At 41.0% G+C, this 18,904-nt stretch overlaps 1 protein-coding gene across 12 annotated transcripts in view; it reads right to left on the reverse strand.

Moving 5' to 3' along the window:
- The window catches only part of rgs19 (regulator of G protein signaling 19), a 151,840-nt gene that overhangs the window by 46,344 nt on the left and 86,592 nt on the right, over positions 1–18,904 (reverse strand). For all 12 annotated transcript variants that reach the window (XM_060938022.1, XM_060938019.1, XM_060938015.1 and 9 more), the window contains one exon: positions 18,041–18,275. In XM_060938022.1, coding sequence (XP_060794005.1) covers positions 18,041–18,275 — 235 coding nt within the window. The remainder of the gene's footprint in view (positions 1–18,040; positions 18,276–18,904) is intronic.

An 18,904-nucleotide genomic window follows, 5' to 3' on the forward strand; every position in this document is an offset into this window, starting at 1 on the left:
ATTCTGCGCTGAAGTAGGCGGCGGGTCTCTCAAAAAAAGTTACAAAAACATGGCGCATGACACGTTCCTTTGAACGGAGGTTGCAGTCACTACCCCGCAGAACGCCTGAGCCAAAAGCCTTGCCCTCTTCCTTCTCAACCTCCTCCTTAACATCAGGCTATTGTGCATGTTCTGGCTCCGTCGCAACAACAACCGCATCATCGCCAGGTACTCCATGCTGGCTACTGTCATACACAGGAAACTTTAGGTTACTTCCGTAAACACTGGCCATGCTCACTGCGTGTGACGTCGTCGTATCCTGCAGTGCGCATGCGGAACACTTTTAGGTCGCTTTTCGTTCATACTGAGGATCACATACAAGTCGCGTATATTTGTTAATGTGAACGACCTCACAAAAAAATCGGATTTCACAAAAAAATCGGAATTGAGCATTAAGCCTTGCAGTGTGAACGTAGCGCAAGTTACCCACCTGAATGGAGAAGTGCACTCTTTTATGCTCCACTTGTTCAGTCAGTGCAGTTCACTTAAAAAGGAATGACTGGTTAACCTTAATCAACTGTAAATTATGAAACTAATGAGTATTAGCTACTTCGGTTTATGTCCTTAATCGCTTATGTTGGTTTTCTAGTTATCAAATCGGTACAACAAGCTTAGACATCAAAATGAGCTGCATACCATACCAGAAAAAAACTCTGGTGATGGTCTGTTACAACAGCGTGCGGCTGAACAAGACATGGCTTTGTTGCAGAATGATCAAGAGCTACAGCTGCATGTTGGAGTGTGTGCGTGTTCATGTCATGCCCTAAGCTGTCAATCACCTTATCAACCACTCCCTTTTATTTAGCACCAAGTAACTCCTATAAAACATGGAAACATTTATCATAAGTAAACATATTGAGGAGAAGCAAGGTCAACTGAGCTCATAAAATGACAGAACACTAGTCTGTAAACAACAGCTTGCGGAGATGTAATTTAAAATTCAAGTTTGGCATTTTCCGCATTCACTAACATGGGAATGAGTGGGGGTTAAACACTGTACGTACGATTTGTATGAGCCAGCGAGTCAGACACATTTTGGCTTCACTTTTGAATTCCTGTCATGACATCCACACATATATACAGGGCTGCTGACAGCTTTGGCTGGGCCCGGGACAAAATGCTCTGAATGGGCCCCCCCCGGGCCAACCCACACACACACACACCCCTCTTATCCCAGTCTCTACTTACTCCAACCCTTAAATGACAGGTATTCAAAAAGGTATTCAAAAAGGTATTCCTAAACTCGTGGATAGTCTACTATAATCACACGATTGGGGTGCTCTTGAAGGAGCAGCGATGGACGGGGGATTTCGGGCAGGGCTGTGCGTGCGTACTGTCCAGTGTGAAAAGCAGAGAACAACACACCGCTCGAGAAACGGCGGGATATGATTGCGGGCTAATGTGAATATTCTTAGCTTCAATCAGATATATGAAACACAATGTTATTACCGTATTTTCTGGACTATAAGCCGCTACTTTTTTCCTAGGTTTTGAACCATGCAGCTTATACAAAGGTGCGGCTATTCTGTGGATTTTTCTTCCACCGCTAGGGGCGCTCTAACCGGAAGTAGAATCAAAAATAAGATAGACGAAAAATCAATGCAAAGAAGAATTAGCAGATAGAACATGCACGACAAATTACTAACTGGTAATTATTTTCAAATCCAGCGAAGATGATTAAAGTGACTTGTGGTTTCAAACACAGGAGAAATGAAGGTAAATAAATACCGGTTATTTTCTCTTGGTTCTGTTCCGTTTTAATCAGCAAAGTTGCTGCCGTGTTAAAAGGCACTGTTCGGAAAGAATCTGTTCAGGTACATACATGTACATTTACAGTACAAAATCGTTCTGTACATGCAGTAAATATCTAATTTTTCAACATAGATATCTGCGGCTTATAGCCCGGTGCGGCTTGTATATCTTTTTTTAATTTTTTTTTTTAAATAGAGCGGATGCGGCTTATATACAGGTGCGCTCTATAGTCCAGAAAATACGGTAAGCCATTGTGGTTATGAAATGATTCAATGCCCTGTGCGTTTGATATGGTGTTCAGTGTGACTTGCTCTCCCCTCGTTTGTAACATGAATTGCGTGCCGCGCGTGCCTTGGTTGGGGTTACTTTACGGGGCTGGAAAAAGTTGGCTGTGTCTTACCTGGCTCAGCTGCCCCACTACCTTTGCTAGTACCTGCTGCATCATCCGAATCTTTTTTAAAATATTTATGCAGTGAGCCCCTGAGTCTCTTGGTTTCTTCCTCTTTTTCTCTTTTCTTTTCTGTGCTCCTGACTTGTGCATGTTGGCAAATGGCACACACGCTGATTGTCGAAGCACTATGATCGAACGATGTCATTTTTTTCCCCTTAATCAAAGAGCCAGACTAAACCATTTTTGCATTGGGGTGGTAGGGGGTTCTTGACGCCTTTTTCAAAGACAATAAAGGCAAAAGATCTAGAAATCATTTATTGAATGCAAATATAGCACATTTCTCCCCCAAATCAACACATTTTGAAATGAAATAAAATAATTTAATCGCAACTTCATGAGAGCCCAGTTCTGGGCCCCCCCCCATTCCTGGGCCCGGGACAACATACCCGTTTGTCCCCCCCTGTTGGCGGGCCTGCATATATACAGTCATGGTGTTAGCGCAATAGAGTTATTATTGAACCTAGTGCTCAAAAATGGGAACTGCAACAAACGCTAACAGAAGTCCATTGGCTCACTTCATCACTCTATGAACATTTTCAGTGGAGGACAAGACAGTTAATAAGAGAATTTACATTTTTATCCCAAACTAGTCTAATTTAAAATACTATGTGGCTGCCAAGATCTAATTTTATAGCAAATAATTGGAGGTGGTTTGGGATGCATTTGAGCACATAATATGCTAATGCATCCTGATGTATCCCTGAGAAGGACATAACAGGAAAACACGTCATTACTGCAGGACATAGTTGTTGTTTTAGTGACAGCATGCCAACGCTTGAAAACATGGAGAGGAGCACTGATGTACATGATTGGAGTGCAAGAAAATAATGAAGGTATGTTACAGGTTGAATGTTTTTCACGTATTTGTATGAACTCTGACGGGTTAGGATGAAGTCACCACTAATCCACGAATAAAATCTGAAAAATAACCAATTAATGCTGTTTGAACACAGCCAAAGACTTCTCGGTCTCATGAGTCAGTGACAATGTCAGATATTTTAGCTTCGAAGATTAACATGAAGCCAATAATAATATATAATAATCCGTTGAATTTATACGGCGCCTTTCTCATACCCAAGGTCACTTTACAATTAAGGGGGAAAAAAAAAAGTCCACCAAAAGGTCAGGATGTCATTCCAATGGTATAGCTACCACAGTCCCACCAAAATAAATCTCACACCGCCTGCACAGCCGCCGCCGGGCAACATCGCTCAGAACACCGAGCCATGGATCCACAAAGCGAGCACAGAAGCACCACCACACAGAGAGCTGGTATGTCCTAAACCACCTGCACAGCCGCTACTGAGCAACATCGCTTGGAACACCATGTCAAGCACAAAAGCACCGCCGCACAGAGCGCTGGACAACCATGATGTTAAAGGAACAGTCCACCGTACTTCCATAATGAAATATGCTCTTATCTGAATTGAGACGAGCTGCTCCGTACCTCTCCGAGCTTTGCGCGACCTCCCAGCCAGTCAGACGCGCTGTCACTCCTGTTAGCAATGTAGCTAGGCTCAGCATGGCCAATGGTATTTTTTGGGGCTGTAGTTAGATGCGACCAAACTCTTCCGTGTTTTTCCTGTTTACATAGGTTTATATGACCAGTGACATGAAACAAGTTCAGTTACACAAATTGAAACGTAGCGATTTTCTATGCTATGGAAAGTCCGCGCTATAATGACAGGCGTATTGATACGCATTGATACGGAGCTCAATTTGTGTAACTGAACTTGTTTCATATCACTGGTTATATAAACCTATGTAAACAGGAAAAACACGGAAGAGTTTGGTCGCATCTAACTACAGCCCCAAAAAATACCATTGGCCATGCTGAGCCTAGCTACATTGCTAACAGGAGTGACAGCGCGTCTGACTGCGTCTGACTGGCTGGGAGGTTGCGCAAAGCTCGGAGAGGTACGGAGCAGCTCGTCTCAATTCAGATAAGAGCATATTTCATTATGGAAGTACGGTGGACTGTTCCTTTAAAAGAGCAACGAGCTCACTGCAGTCCATAGGTAGGAGCACCGGCATCACCCACGGCGAAACAAGGCCTGAAGAGAACCGATGCCAAAACTGGGTCCGGAGCTTCACCACAACCGGCGGACAAAACACTCAGACAAAACAAAACAAACCATCAAACTACACAAACACAAAAAAGAAAAACAAAAGGGAAAACAAAATAAAAATAAAAATGCTCCGGTGAGAAGCGGCAGCCAGAACGCACACAGTGTACTCTCAATGTAACCAAAAACTCAGTGAAGAGCCCACAGAAAGAACCAGTGGGTCACCCACCCTGTTGCTCATTTCTGTGTCCCCCCCTCTCTTAAATCAGCCCCCATCCTTCCTCACCCCCTTGTTCAGCACACTACAGCCTATTTATAGAGCACTTGGAGGCCAAAGGGAACACAATTTATAGCTTCCTGTGGATTGTACTTAATATTGCTTTGAGAGAGAGAGAGAGAGTGAAAGCGCTCTCATATGGTCTTCAAAGTGGTGCTGCCGACACACACAGATGAATCGACCCCAGCATTACACATTAAAGATACACGAGGTATAAAATAACACACTGAAACAGAGGACACATGCATTCCATCAAGGAGCAAACATGTATGCTCTATTCTCTGAGGGCGTGAAAGTTTTTACCCCCGTTTTCTACACACACACGTGTTTACTCTGCGTAACACAAACAGCTCATCTTCATTATAAATTCTTTCATCTATCTTAGCTGAGACAGTATTAACCTATGATTCAGTCACTTTGGACACAATTTGTGTCTGTCTGTAATATTTTAGTACAATTATAATTATATTGTACAGTACATGAATGTGAGTGTGAATGGTTGTCTGTGTCTACCCTGTGATGACCTGGCGACTTGTCCAGGGTGTACCCCGCCTTTCGCCCGTAGTCAGCTGGGATAGGCTCCAGCTTGCCTGCGACCCTGTAGAACAGGATAAAGCGGCTACAGATAATGAGATGAGACGAGATCTCTATCCCACGCCATTGAGGAAACTGCGTTAACAGAAAAGCTGAATATAATAGACAGATCAATCTGCACAGAGCAGTGATATAATGTATTTCATTATTTCAATGTTTTTACTGTGCAATTTAAACATCAATAATTTTCTTTTTTCTACAAAGACAGAAATGTTACCATGGTTGTTATCTGCCGTTGAATATACGGAGCAAATCTTTTTTTTTTTTTTTTAAGATTCTGTATTTTGCTGCATACTGTATACAGTGACAGAAACATAAAAATTATACACCTTAATGTTATGTCATTTCAACTCATACGGTCATTGCAATATCTGACAACTAATGTCACCTTTTCGTCGGTGTCACGCAGCCCTAGTCTAATGTACACAACATGCAGACAAATACACTGTTTCTATACACCAACAGGATACGAATACTGTCATTGTGTAGATACCAACTCAACCGCAACGACACACAAGCTCTGGCGAAGACTGTGTGCGTGCATATGTATCTCTTTATGAGCACTTTCCATCAATATAATTATTAATCCAGCTTGTTAATGCTATGCATTCACCTGTGTATGACCACATGTCCCTACAAGGTCAAAAGCGACAGATATTCCTGGCCATGTGGGGACATTTGGGTCCCACCAAAATATAAAAACATCCACAAGCATATGGGTGTGCACTCAGTACAACAGGCGTTCACCAAACATACGTAGCTTTGCTTAGTCTATAGACTCTTCAAAGGTGCCAGTCTGTCCATAATTGTTAGCTGTTATACACCATTAACCAAGTCAAATACAGTGAGCCACATGACTCTGAGATACTAGGGGTGTGTGTGTGTGTGTGTGTGTGTGTACTGATGAGAAATGACAAGAGGAAAGAGTTGACTTCACTGTCATGAACAGAAACAGAAGCATTGCAGTCAGGCTCACACACACACTCACAGAGAGAGAGAGAGAGAGAGAGAGAGAGAGACTAAGGGTGTTTTCACACCTGGTCCCCTTTAAAGGAACCAGACTCAGTCCTCTTTAAGTGGACCAAAAAGTGGACCAACAGAAAAAGAACTCAGTTCTTTTTGTGTTCACACTGTGAATTTATTACAAAGAGGACTGGGTTCTCTTTCTGGTCCAGTTAAGCTTTGATGGGGCCTCAGTCCTCTTTCTGTTCACACCAGGTCCTCTAGAGCCCTCAGACCCCCAGTGCACGGAATTCTGGGTAATTTTCTCTTGAATCAAAATGTCTGCTGCCATGCTTGCCCTGCTGTATTCTTTGATCAAAATAGTGCGGATTAAGGAAAATAAATTTATTCCAGCGGCTGTGGTAAGTTCCAAAAGGAAGTTGAGTTTCCCTGCTACAGTCACGTGACCAACTACGGCAAACGAAGAAGGTTAAACTACAGTGAAAAAGGCGAAGTGAACCCGGTGCGCTTTTTGTTCACAATGCGCAGATTAGGCGAACCGTACCGTTGATTTTTAGCGAACCGTACTGAGACCACCTCCTGAGGTGGTCTCAGTTCGGTTCGCTTTAAAGGGGTCTGGGTACGGTTGGAGTGTTCACATATGCACAAAAAATGCTGAGTCATCGATCTGAGTTCGGTTAGATGGCTGAAAGGGACCAAGTGTGAAAACGCCCTAAATGGAAGTATGATCCCCACTCCCACATCATCAGCAGAATCAATGACATGGATAGTTGCATGAATACAGTTTCTGATCTGTATTTTCATACTGAGGCCAAATATCAAGTGTTTTGCTCCTTTGCTGTACTTATCCCACACTTGAAGGGTAATACCAATGCTGAACATTAAAACTGGAATTCACTCAAACCAGGCCTTTGTTCCATCTTTTTCCTTTTATTTTTTCCTTTGCAGGTGAAAAACCTTAAAAGACAAACATCATCCATTTACCAATTTGCACAGTTTTTTTCTTTTTATAAAAGCAGTTACACAAAAAATGATTATCAAAAGCTTAACATTAAATCCATGTATGTGAAAATAGATAGAATTTACTTTAACTTAAGACAGATTTTGAATGAATTGTTTCAATGTAAATGCTTCGAAATATTAAAATACATTTTAACCACGGGGGCCATAATGAATTAAGCAAGTTACTAAACCCAATAAATGAATTACCAAGTAACAAGCCAACCTACATATTTACAAACCATATCCACCATGAACATTTTAGCAATGAAATACTTTCAGTTCGTTTTAAACATGCACTGTATGCAAGTAGAAAAAGATACATGCTTTTAAACCAGAGCCGGCCCGTGGCATAGGCAATATAGGCAAATGCTAAGGGCGCTGCGTCCATCCAGGGGCGCAGAAACGGGGGGAGAAAAATTATGACTTCCACTATTCTGAAAACGAGTCAGCATTATAATGTCTTAGCCTAATTTAATTGTACAGCAAAGCATGTAGTCAGGGTGCGATTTGTCAAAAAAAGCGGGGTGGCAGCGCCGGCGATTGCTATAGGCGACCTAGGCAATTGCCTAGAGCGCAAAGTGTGCCCAGGGGCGCCAAGGGCGACCAAAACCCCACCAAAAAGGAGGGATGGAGTTATTGAATGGAGATGTTACCAAGTGCATCAGAGGTGTACAGTGTTTTCAACCACTGTGCTGCCGAACTCTAGTACCGCGGAACACTAGTGTGCCGTGAGAGATCACCAAGTGTACCGTGGAAAATTATAGAATGACTGTATATTGTAAATATTGGCAACAGCGTTTTAGTTTCAGTCAACATTTTCTATTGGTGATGTGCCTTGAGATTTTTTCATTGAAAAAAGTGCGCCCTGGCTCAAAAAGGTTGAAAACCTTTTTTACAACACCTCTGATGCGGCTGGGGATGTAGAAATATGCGCTCCTTACCTCTGCTGTTACACTACCTGTGACAGTAGCTTCTGCTGAAAGAAGCTTTTCAAAATTAAAACTGCTGAAGACATGCTTAAGGTCAACAATGAGTCAAGAACGTCTGAATGGGCTTGCTCTGATGAGCATCAACCAAGAGATCTCAAGAGAAATATCATTTGATGATATTAATTTGCCATTAGGAAGACCAGACGAGTCCCATTGTAATGTTACTTCAATAACAAAGTACCCATAATAGCACTTTTGTTTGAAAATACAGCCCATTGATGTCCTAACAGGGTGCTTAAGTTTGCACAATTTAGAATTGTAGAATTTTTTATTCATTTAATTTGTTAATTCTTCAGAGATAACTTTTAATAGCAAAAAAGAAACTAAAAATAATTTCTTGTTTATTGTCCATGCACTACACTTTGAACAGGGTGCAGAAGAGTTTTTGCCCATTATATGGAGATATGCATTGAATTTGTGTGGTCATTTTACTTTGTGACACTTTATGTGAATAATGATAACAATAATAACAATAATGAAAAAGATAAAAATGACTTCTTGTTTATTGTCCATGCACCGTACATTGTTTAATAGTAATAGAATAGAGTGATTAGATTAAAGTGTTATTTAGATGTTATTAGAGGGTTTTTTTTCTGGGGGGGCAAAACTCAATCTCGCCTAGGGCAGCCAAAGACCTAGAGCCGGCCGTGTTTTAAACCATGTCTTCACTGGCACCCAAGGATTCAGCACAATAAAGCCCACGCATCAAACCACATCTAAATTGGGCCATTTCAAACATGAGACCAAGCAAGTTGCCACACCTTTTACCGGACCAAACAAAGCAAGTTGCAATAACCCTTACCAGCCAACAATTACACAAAGCACCATGTGAATATTTGAACCTTAAGATGCTACAAACACAAACATTTTCCCCGCATCTCAATGCCCCGTCAGCGCAACAATTTCCTTGCATTCACAACAAAGTAAAAATAAACACGAGCTTACCGGCTGTTTGTTCAGATCTTGACAATGGTAAAACTTCTACAGAGCCTAATCTAGGAATTTGAAAATAGGGGACAGATCCCTCACTAGTTGTAGAAACAGGGGACAGAAAATATTAACATGGGTAAAAATATCCCTCATTTGTTCCAGTTAGTGGGGACAGAAAAATAAGTAATACACTGGTAGATATTTTCAAGAGTACATCTATAAACAGAACAGTTTTATTAATCTTTACTTTTAGAATATCATTAACATAATACTAAATTGAACTTTCAACAAGAAAAATTAAACAAATTACTCAAAAAAAAAACACCTAGCAATCATGTAGAATGTGTAAGATTACCAGGACTACAAAAATGCAGAAAAATAGGCTTTACTTATCCAAATGCACCTGTTGGTTCAAAAGTTAAAGTGCATCGAACCTCACAGCACAACATGAAGTTACCCTAAAATATAATATAAATGCCTCAGCTTTCATGTAAGGAAAAAAAAAAACTATTAATACTAGTACTGTGTGCAGGCAGTCTCTCCTGAAGACTAAATTAAACAATAATTATAAACTAATAAAATAAATGGCTCAGGCTTCATAGAAGAAAAAACCCCCAATTTGAACAGAATCTCACAGTATGATGCTGAAGCTGCCTAAACAATGGTAAATAAAATACCATTTTGGCAAAAATGTTGGCATCCATTAATTTCTTGTATTAAGTAAAAAAAATAAATAAAGTGCACACAGTGCTTCACTGTAAACATAACACACTTTCAGTAACAGAATTTAAGCCTACAGAAACACTGACTCGCACATCATGCAATGTTGCCAGATACTGCTGACGTTTTCCAGTCCAAAATATGTTCAAAACCCGCCAAAATGCACTTAAAACCGCCCAATCTGGCAACACTGCGCACATGCTGCTTCTCTTGAACGTATACACGGAAGTAAGGCGGAAGGTAGTTTGTCGACGTCACCGCAAGACGACGCCAACGATTGGTCAAATTTGCGGGAAAGTTGCGGTGATTGGATAGAATTGCAACACCGCCCTGAATTCGCGGGGATTGATTGAATTTGCGTTGATGTTGCAAATCGCGAAATCCTGGAGGCTCTGAATGTTATGCTTGGATGAGACAGAACGATATGCCATGTGCTTTTGGGTATTTTTAAAACACTTCACGCGATTGGTTGAGATACACTGTCTTCCGGTTCAGTGACCAATGATATAATAGTTCACAAAACTGTTTTACCCGCTAAATAAACCATTCGGAATACTTCGGTCCTTTCCGATATTTTCCGATTGGTGTGTAAACAACGCTATATTTACCGCAGTGCTTGCTAGCGGGTGCTGACAAATTGATGTGCACAAGATTCAGTAAAACGCGACTACACGCTCTCTACTTATAAATGCGCGACAAAATGAATAGATACGCGATATCACTCTCGCGCCCAAAAAGTGGATGTGCGACAGACAGATAAAAAAACGTGTATTATCGCGTATTACGCGCCCTAGATTAGGCTCTGTTCTACACAGCTTCACAAAATGCTCGACAAGTGATCGAGTTTGTATTTCACGCTGCAGCAGCCTATTTTTTGCTGTTCAGTCCTCGCACCCGACCAGGAAGTCAGCGTGTCGCTTTGTTCTCCTTGATTGCGCGCAGGTGAGTAATTAACGCGCTTGCATACCGGCTGACAAAAAGGGCGTTCGCCGCGACACCAAATATCAGATCTGTATCAGATTTTATACATGAAAGTGTCTCCTTCCGTGGTCACCATTTTCACACTGCTATAAAAAACGAAGTCTGTGTGACTTAATTGAGGATGTTACACATCTGTTTTACATGTGTTTGCTCATACAGTTTTGCCTTGAAGTGTGATCCTTTATTAAAAAAAAAATTATAAAGCTAATCTATCACATTAATCAACATGTCTCTGCATACTTATTTAAGATCACATCTTTGATCTCGGCTGAGGTTGGGAAACGCAAACAAAACCTGCTCCAGCAAGTCACATCTGAACTTGCATGTACATGAGCGTGCGCACACACAATTTATCAGATTACATTTAATTTTCCAGAGGAAGCTATGATAAAGCATATAATAATTTTCTGTTCTTTAAAGCCAAAGTTAAAACAACTGAAAGTTTGTGAAGATGGAGAGAATGCTTTTGCATGGTCATATCCTTCATACTTCAAATTCTCTGATGAGAGAGGAGGTGGTGTGGACAGTGTAGTGGTAAAGACACGCGCACACACACAATACCCATCCTGCTGAGCCACTCCACTACAGCTGACCCAAAGCACTTCGCAGTACTTACAATACACTTTTAATACTTAATGAGCTCTTTATCTCCTGCTCGCAAGGAAAAGAAAGAGATAAAGAGAGAGATAGAGAGAGGAGATAGTTAATTAGAGACCACAGAGAGATCAGCATGCTGAGCTATAGATAGAGTGAGCTGTTAGGCGGACAGATGGCAGAAGAGGGTTAGGTAACATCTGAAAGCGCGCCATGTTCCTCATTATGTAGTGTGTGTGTAAGTGGGTGTGCATTTGTTATAAAGGCTATGCATTAAACACCACCTGACTTCCTTTCCGTTTCCACTGGTCGAAGTGGAACATAGACGATTATCCGCATAGTCACTGACCTTTGTGTAAATATTCACACACAGTGAACAAAAACTACGAGGGTAAGTCAAAAAGTTCTAAGACAGATGTTATAATTTCAAAAGGAATTCAAAAGAATTCAAAGAAGGAATCCTCTGATGGAATCATCGCTTGCAGAAGTGTTTAGACTTAAATGGAGCACATGTAGAGAAATAGCTTTGTTATTTTCATAAATAAAGATTTTTTTTTCATTTGTCTTAGAACTTTTTGACTTACCCTCGTATTTCATGCAGATCGGAAACAAAGCCACTGTAGATAAAAGAAGTAGAAGAAGAAACCTTTATTTGCCACATGCACACTCAAGCACAGTGAAATTCGTCTTCTGTATTGAACTCATCTGAAACAGTGAACACATGCATGCACACACACACATACCCAGAGCAGTGGGCAGCCGTGCTACAGCGCCCAGGGAGCAGTTGGGGGTTAGGTGCCTTGCTCAAGGGCACTTCAGCCCAACATCAGGCCATGGCTCCCCATATTAACCTAACCTGCATGTCTTTGGACTGTGGGGGAAACCAGAGCACCCGGAGGAAACCCACGCAGACATGGAGAGAACACGTAAACTCCACACAGAAAGGACCCCATCGGCCACTGTGCTCGAACCCAGAACCTTCTTGCTGTGAGGCGACAGTGCTAACCACTACACCAACTACAGATTTTTGTTCCATCCATCCATTATCTGTAGCCGCTCATCCTGTCCTACAGGGTCACGAGCCTATCCCAGCTGACTACGGGCGAAAGGCGGGGTACACCCTGGACAAGTCGCCAGGTCATCACAGGGCTGACACATAGACACAGACAACCATTCACACTCACATTCACACCTACGGTCAATTTAGAGTCACCAGTTAACCTAACCTGCATGTCTTTGGACTGTGGGGGAAACCGGAGCACCCAGAGGAAACCCACGTGGACACGGGGAGAACATGCAAACTCCGCACAGAAAGGACCCCGTCGGCCACTGGGCTCGAACCCAGGACCTTCTTGCTGTGAGGCGACAGCGCTAACCACTACACCAACTACAGATTTTTGTTCCCTGTGGTAAAAACAAGGGAATGTGAAAAACTACGACAAATTACAAATTATGATTTTAGGACTAGGGATCCAAAAAAAAAAAAAAAATCACACTGCATGAAACATAATTCTTATGTAAATGAGGTGAACCTGCTATAAAGAACTGTGTATGTGACTGCACCTACAAATATCCATCTATTCCTCATCAGTCAGCATTTTATCTTTTGTGGTGAACCCAGAGCCTATTCCAGGAACACTGAGCACGACTCAGGAATTCAGGATGGCATGTCAGTTCTTTGCAAAATACCATGCATGCACAAACACCTGCCTACCAGCATTTTTTGTGAGCTAAGAGGAACTCAGAGAAGAAGGAAGAAGCCCATGTGGACACAGGGGGAGAACACGGACAATAAGAAACTCCACACGGACAATAACGTGGGGATTTTACTGGGGACCCTGCAGCCGTGAGGCAGCAATACTAACGACTGCACCACTGTGCCATCCAACTACTGCTAATTCCAGTATCATTAGGGGCATGACTCAATCAAAATACAGTACTGCCAAAGCATTATGTGTACACAACCACCCACCCACCCACCCACTACACGCATTGTGATTAGCATGTGATAAGATCAGCAGAGTGCCAATAGACTGTGGTAAGATCTCAGACGTAAACGCAATAATAATAATCATCATCATCATCTCCTCTCATTATCTCTAGCCGCTTTATCCTGTTCTACAGGGTCGCAGGCAAGCTGGAGCCTATCCCAGCTGACTACGGGCGAAAGGCGGGGTACACCCTGGACAAGTCGCCAGGTCATCACAGGGCTGACACATAGACACAGACAACCATTCACACTCACATTCACACCTACGGTCAATTTAGAGTCGCCAGTTAACCTAACCTGCGTGTCTTTGGACTGTGGGGGAAACCGGAGCACCCAGAGGAAACCCACGCGGACACGGGGAGAACATGCAAACTCCACACAGAAAGGCCCTCGCCGGCCCCGGGGCTCGAACCCAGGACCTTCTTGCTGTGAGGCGACAGCGCTAACCACTACACCACCGTGCCGCCCTATAATAATAATAATAATAATAGCGGGGCGGCACGGTGGTGTAGTGGTTAGCACTGTTGCCTCACAGCAAGAAGGTCCTGGGTTCGAGCCCCGGGGCCGGCGAGGGCCTTTCTGTGTGTAGTTTGCATGTTCTCCCCGTGTCCGCGTGGGTTTCCTCCGGGTGCTCCGGTTTCCCCCACAGTCCAAAGACACGCAGGTTAGGTTAACTGGTGACTCTAAATTGACCGTAGGTGTGAATGTGAGTGTGAATGGTTGTCTGTGTCTATGTGTCAGCCCTGTGATGACCTGGCGACTTGTCCAGGGTGTACCCCGCCTTTCGCCCGTAGTCAGCTGGGATAGGCTCCAGCTTGCCTGCAACCCTGTAGAAGGATAAAGCGGCTAGAGATAATGTGATGTGTGATAATAATAGCAGCTAGAAATGTCAATTGATTAACATATTTAATCATGATTAAATCATATTTTTAATCATTTTAACTCATGATTAATTGCAAATTAACTGCACGTTTTTATCTGTTCTAAATGTACGTTAAAGGGATACTTTTCAAGTTTTTGGGGAGTGGACAAATATGCTTGCTTTATGCAAATGTGTGTGGCCAGGTCAGGAAGGATAAGATTGGACACAGCAAAAATTATTTTTGTGGATATTTTATTCCTCCGACGCATTTAAAAAATAAAGCAGTGTTAACTTGATAATTTTGAGAGTTTAGCGCAATTCAGTGTGAACAAAACAATTTAGTATTTTCCTCTCGTTCTGTCCTGAACTTCCAGCCTCAAACTATGCACTAAACTAAACTAAACAAACTCGGTGATGTAGACTCTGGACAACAGTAGTGGCCAAGTTTAAATAAAGATAATAAACATACAAAACCCAAATAAACACATTTGTTAAGCCACATAAAGACGTTTTCCAGTAAAATACAAAATCTCATTTCTGAGCAAAAACTGCATTTATAAACACTTCTACATAACTCACAATTTTCTCAATAAAACAAACTCTCTGACGCCAGTGTGCAGCCTGCACACTTACACACACACACACACACACACTTGGACCTTCACATGTCTTCTTTTTTCCTCTCTGGACCATCAAAAGCATACAAAATATGCAGGAGTTTTATGTAAACAGTCAGAATGCAACAATATAAGTTGATTCTGTACATAAGTGTACTTTATCATGACTTACGCCGACCAGCTACTCGCTACATCACTCGCTTGCGCTACATCACTTCCTGATTTGCCAAACTACACGAGAGGGGGAACAGAAAGTGCATGCGTTAAACACGCGTCAAAAAATTTAGTGGTGTTAAAAGAAATTTGCGTTAATAATAATAATAATAATAATACAAGCTGCTATTACAGAAAACGTCCCCAGCCACAGGATATTATTTCAGAGCAAAGAAAAAAAAAACAACCACACAGAATTAGTGATTGCTGAAATCACAGGTTGTGGTTATTCCTGGTGCTGTCTAACAGACAGCTGACGGAGTCGACCCTTTCCATCCCATTCCAGCTCTGCAGAAAGCTGCCTGACTTCCTGCACTGCACCTCACACTATACGGTATGTGTATATTGCATGTTGAGACCCAGTGACAGCATGTGCAGAGTGGGGGAGATGAGAATGTGTATAAATACTGGTGCAGCATCACATCATTTGTTATACAAATGCAAATATAAAATGTGTAAATATTTGCTCAGATATTCTGACACATAAGTCTGTAGAACAGTCAGTTCCTTTAACACCAGGCTCTGGTGTATTGAGTTTTTTGTTGTTTGTTGTTTAGTTTTTGGTTTTCATTCAAAGGATTGTCTGTATGTGTACTTTTTGGTGTTATGGTTTTGTATTCTAAAATTTAGCAAATCCTTTAGTTCATAGTTTTATTTTCAGTTTTCAAGACAGTCTAAAATCTTTTCTGCATTATGATTTTTTTTTACTTGTCTTGTTTGTTGTTTGTGTCATCTATTACTTTAATATTACTCTTTTTCATGTATTCCAATGCACTTTAAACTGCAATAAAAAAATGTGTATATATATATATATATATATATATATATATATATATATATATATACACATACACACAGGGTGCGATTTGTCAAAAAAACAGAAGGGGGGATGGTTTTTTTTTTTTTTAATCATGAAACGTCACAAAATTAAGGTAACAATAGGCTAACAGCTCAATAACATCTGATGATATCAAATGAATAACACTAAATGAAAACGAACACTAAACCAGAGATAGTAAATTCATCTTCCTATCTCTCTGACTAAATACACGAACACTAACACAACAAAGTTCGCATTGCTTGTCGCGTTGCTGTGATGTTTCTCTCCCTCCGGATTAAATGGACAGTGACTCGAAAATCACTAAAATACATGAATACTAAATGAACAGTTTGCTCTGATGGCGCAGTTCACATTGTGCGCAGCTTTCCGATTTAAACTCTTTTTTTCTCATCCTTATACTTCCTGTTTCATGGACTGTAACGGATTTGCTTATTTAGTAATTGTAATACAGAATTTACTTTGAAGCTATAATCAGACACTCCAACGCCCCCCCTAAAAAAAAAAAAATCGGCCGTGAAAAAGGCGGCATCCGCCAAAAGGCGCGCTGTTTGCATCCCTGCATAGACCGCAAAGATATTGTTATTATCTACAATGTATCTATTTGCTGGGGACGTTCGTGAACATCAAAGCTGCCACTTCGGGTCATTTTGAAAGTGAGTGCAATGTAGACCATAGAAAACTGTGTCACAACATGCCTGTCATGTCAGCTTTTTTTTTTGGTTTGTTTGTTTTATTGACGGGGTTGTCCCCGAGGATTTTTTTTCAGCAGAGATAAAAACCAGAGGGGGGGGGGGATGATCCCCACCATCCCCCCCAGCAAATCACACCCAGTATATATACCGTATTGGCTCGAATATAAGACAGTGTTTTTGTTGTAAAAAATAGCTCTTGAAAAGGGGGGTCGTCTTAAATTCGCGGACTAGACAAAATGCCGCCAAAAACGAAAGTGAAAGTGAGGACAGTGAGAGTGAGCAAAGTGAGGCTGAGGATCTCTGTGCTGAGTAGCTGTAATTTAGCAAACTACCCTTTCCATTGTTTCAGTTGTTTATTATTGTAAACCTTAATGTATTGTTTAATGCATTGTTTAAAGCATTTGCACTGTTCTGCAAATTTATTCCATATACCCGTAGGCTATGGGAAGTTAATGCATTGACATTCTGAAGTTTATGAACTTTCAATCTAAACCTGACAAATTTGTTGAATTAATGCAATTTAAATGTTTTAATTTGGCTTGTCTAGTAGCCTGCAGTTTAGCCTCTTTTTTTACTTCTATGAAAAGTGTTCACGGAAATGAGACTGAAATGACCTCTATTTAAATGTGAAAAACAAAAGCCTCTAATTTTAAACAGAATTTTGAAATAAATACGCTTTATATGAATGAACATTTGGTCTTCAAAAAACTTTTTCCCCAAAGATGAACTTGGAAAAGGGGGGATCGTCTTACATTCAGGGTCGTCTTATATTCGGGCCAATACGGTATATATATATATATATACATATATATATATATATATATATAAAATAATATCAAATTTTTTTGAAACACCGTGTGTGTGTGTATATATATATACACACACACACACACACATATATATATATATATATATATATATATATATATATATATACACACACACACACACACACACGCGCACACACACACAGGGTGTTTCAAAAAATTTGATATTATGTGAGACGTAAATATCCCAGAAACTACATAGTCTAGGCAAATGAAATTCAAAAAGGTATGTAGATTCCATGAACAATTTCACAAATTTTCAATATGCGCACTTAACCCTAACCCAACCTTCCTCTTTGAACTTTTTGTGCCGTGTCCAAATCTGCATTGCAGTTGGTGCATTTTTAGAGAATTCTCTCATAAATGCACGCTGCACAGTCTTGTTCGACTGTGTTCGAGTGTACTCTAACACACAAAACGCCTTTTCTTTTACAGTGAATGGCATTTCTATACCTAAAAAGATAAAAACAAAAAACAAACATAAAATTTTGACCTGTTTCCACACATGCTGTTAAAATGTGAGGTCAACTGAACGAGAATTGGCAAAGTTATTAGATCGTGAAATCATACATGTTCTTAAAGACCCTGTGTGTGTGTGTATATTGCCTCTTACTATGATTATTATTATTATTATTATTACCTCTTTAGGTGAAAGAATAGAGACGTAGTCTTCGTAGATCATGCGTGCCTTCTCCTCTATCATGTTCTTGTTGATCTCCTTCTTCAGGTCCTCACAGGCCAACCAAAAGAGCATGTTCTCCTCGCTGTACTCTGTTCGCAGAAACTCACGGAACACGTTCCGGCCTGCTGGGTTCTTCATCAGCTTATCGAAGGACTGAGCCCACTGTTTCATCTCCTCCACCGTTGGTTTGGTGCTGAGAAAAAACAAAAACAAAAAAAAAACATTTAATTAATTTTGGCTGGAGATGAGTGTGTCCTTAGGCTGTATGATTTTTTATTTAATTATTTTTTTAAACAATGGGGAAAGTCAGTGGAATGATCAGGCCCTGCACAGCAAAACTCTACAGAGAAGAAAACACCAGAGATCTCCCTATTAGTATTTTGGCAGAAATTCATCTTTGTCCCAGTCTTAGAACAAGCTTGAGCATGCAGTGGTATGCAAATCGCAGACGTACATCACACTAATGATAAAATTCATCTGAGACCTGCAGTTTGCAACCTGCCCTGTATTCCAACACACACACACACACACACACACACACACACACACACACACAGAATTCCCCTGACAACTTACAAGTATCTAACAATAATGTCATGAGTGTGTGTTTAATTCCTTTGAACTAACTACCTACAAGACTAATTAGCTGACATGGTAACTATTGGCGAAATTAACATCAGATGCTGTAGTTGACTAGGCTGCATTCAAATAGTCTTTTTTGCTTAGGAAGGTTCCTAACTGAGTGAAATGACCTGAAAGTATCTAAGTGGCAGCCATGACAAGAACTGTTCGAATTCTCTAAATGCTAAAGAAAGGTGCTTC

The sequence above is a fragment of the Neoarius graeffei genome, chromosome 13 (assembly GCF_027579695.1).
Source record: "Neoarius graeffei isolate fNeoGra1 chromosome 13, fNeoGra1.pri, whole genome shotgun sequence".
Lineage (NCBI taxonomy): Eukaryota > Metazoa > Chordata > Actinopteri > Siluriformes > Ariidae > Neoarius > Neoarius graeffei.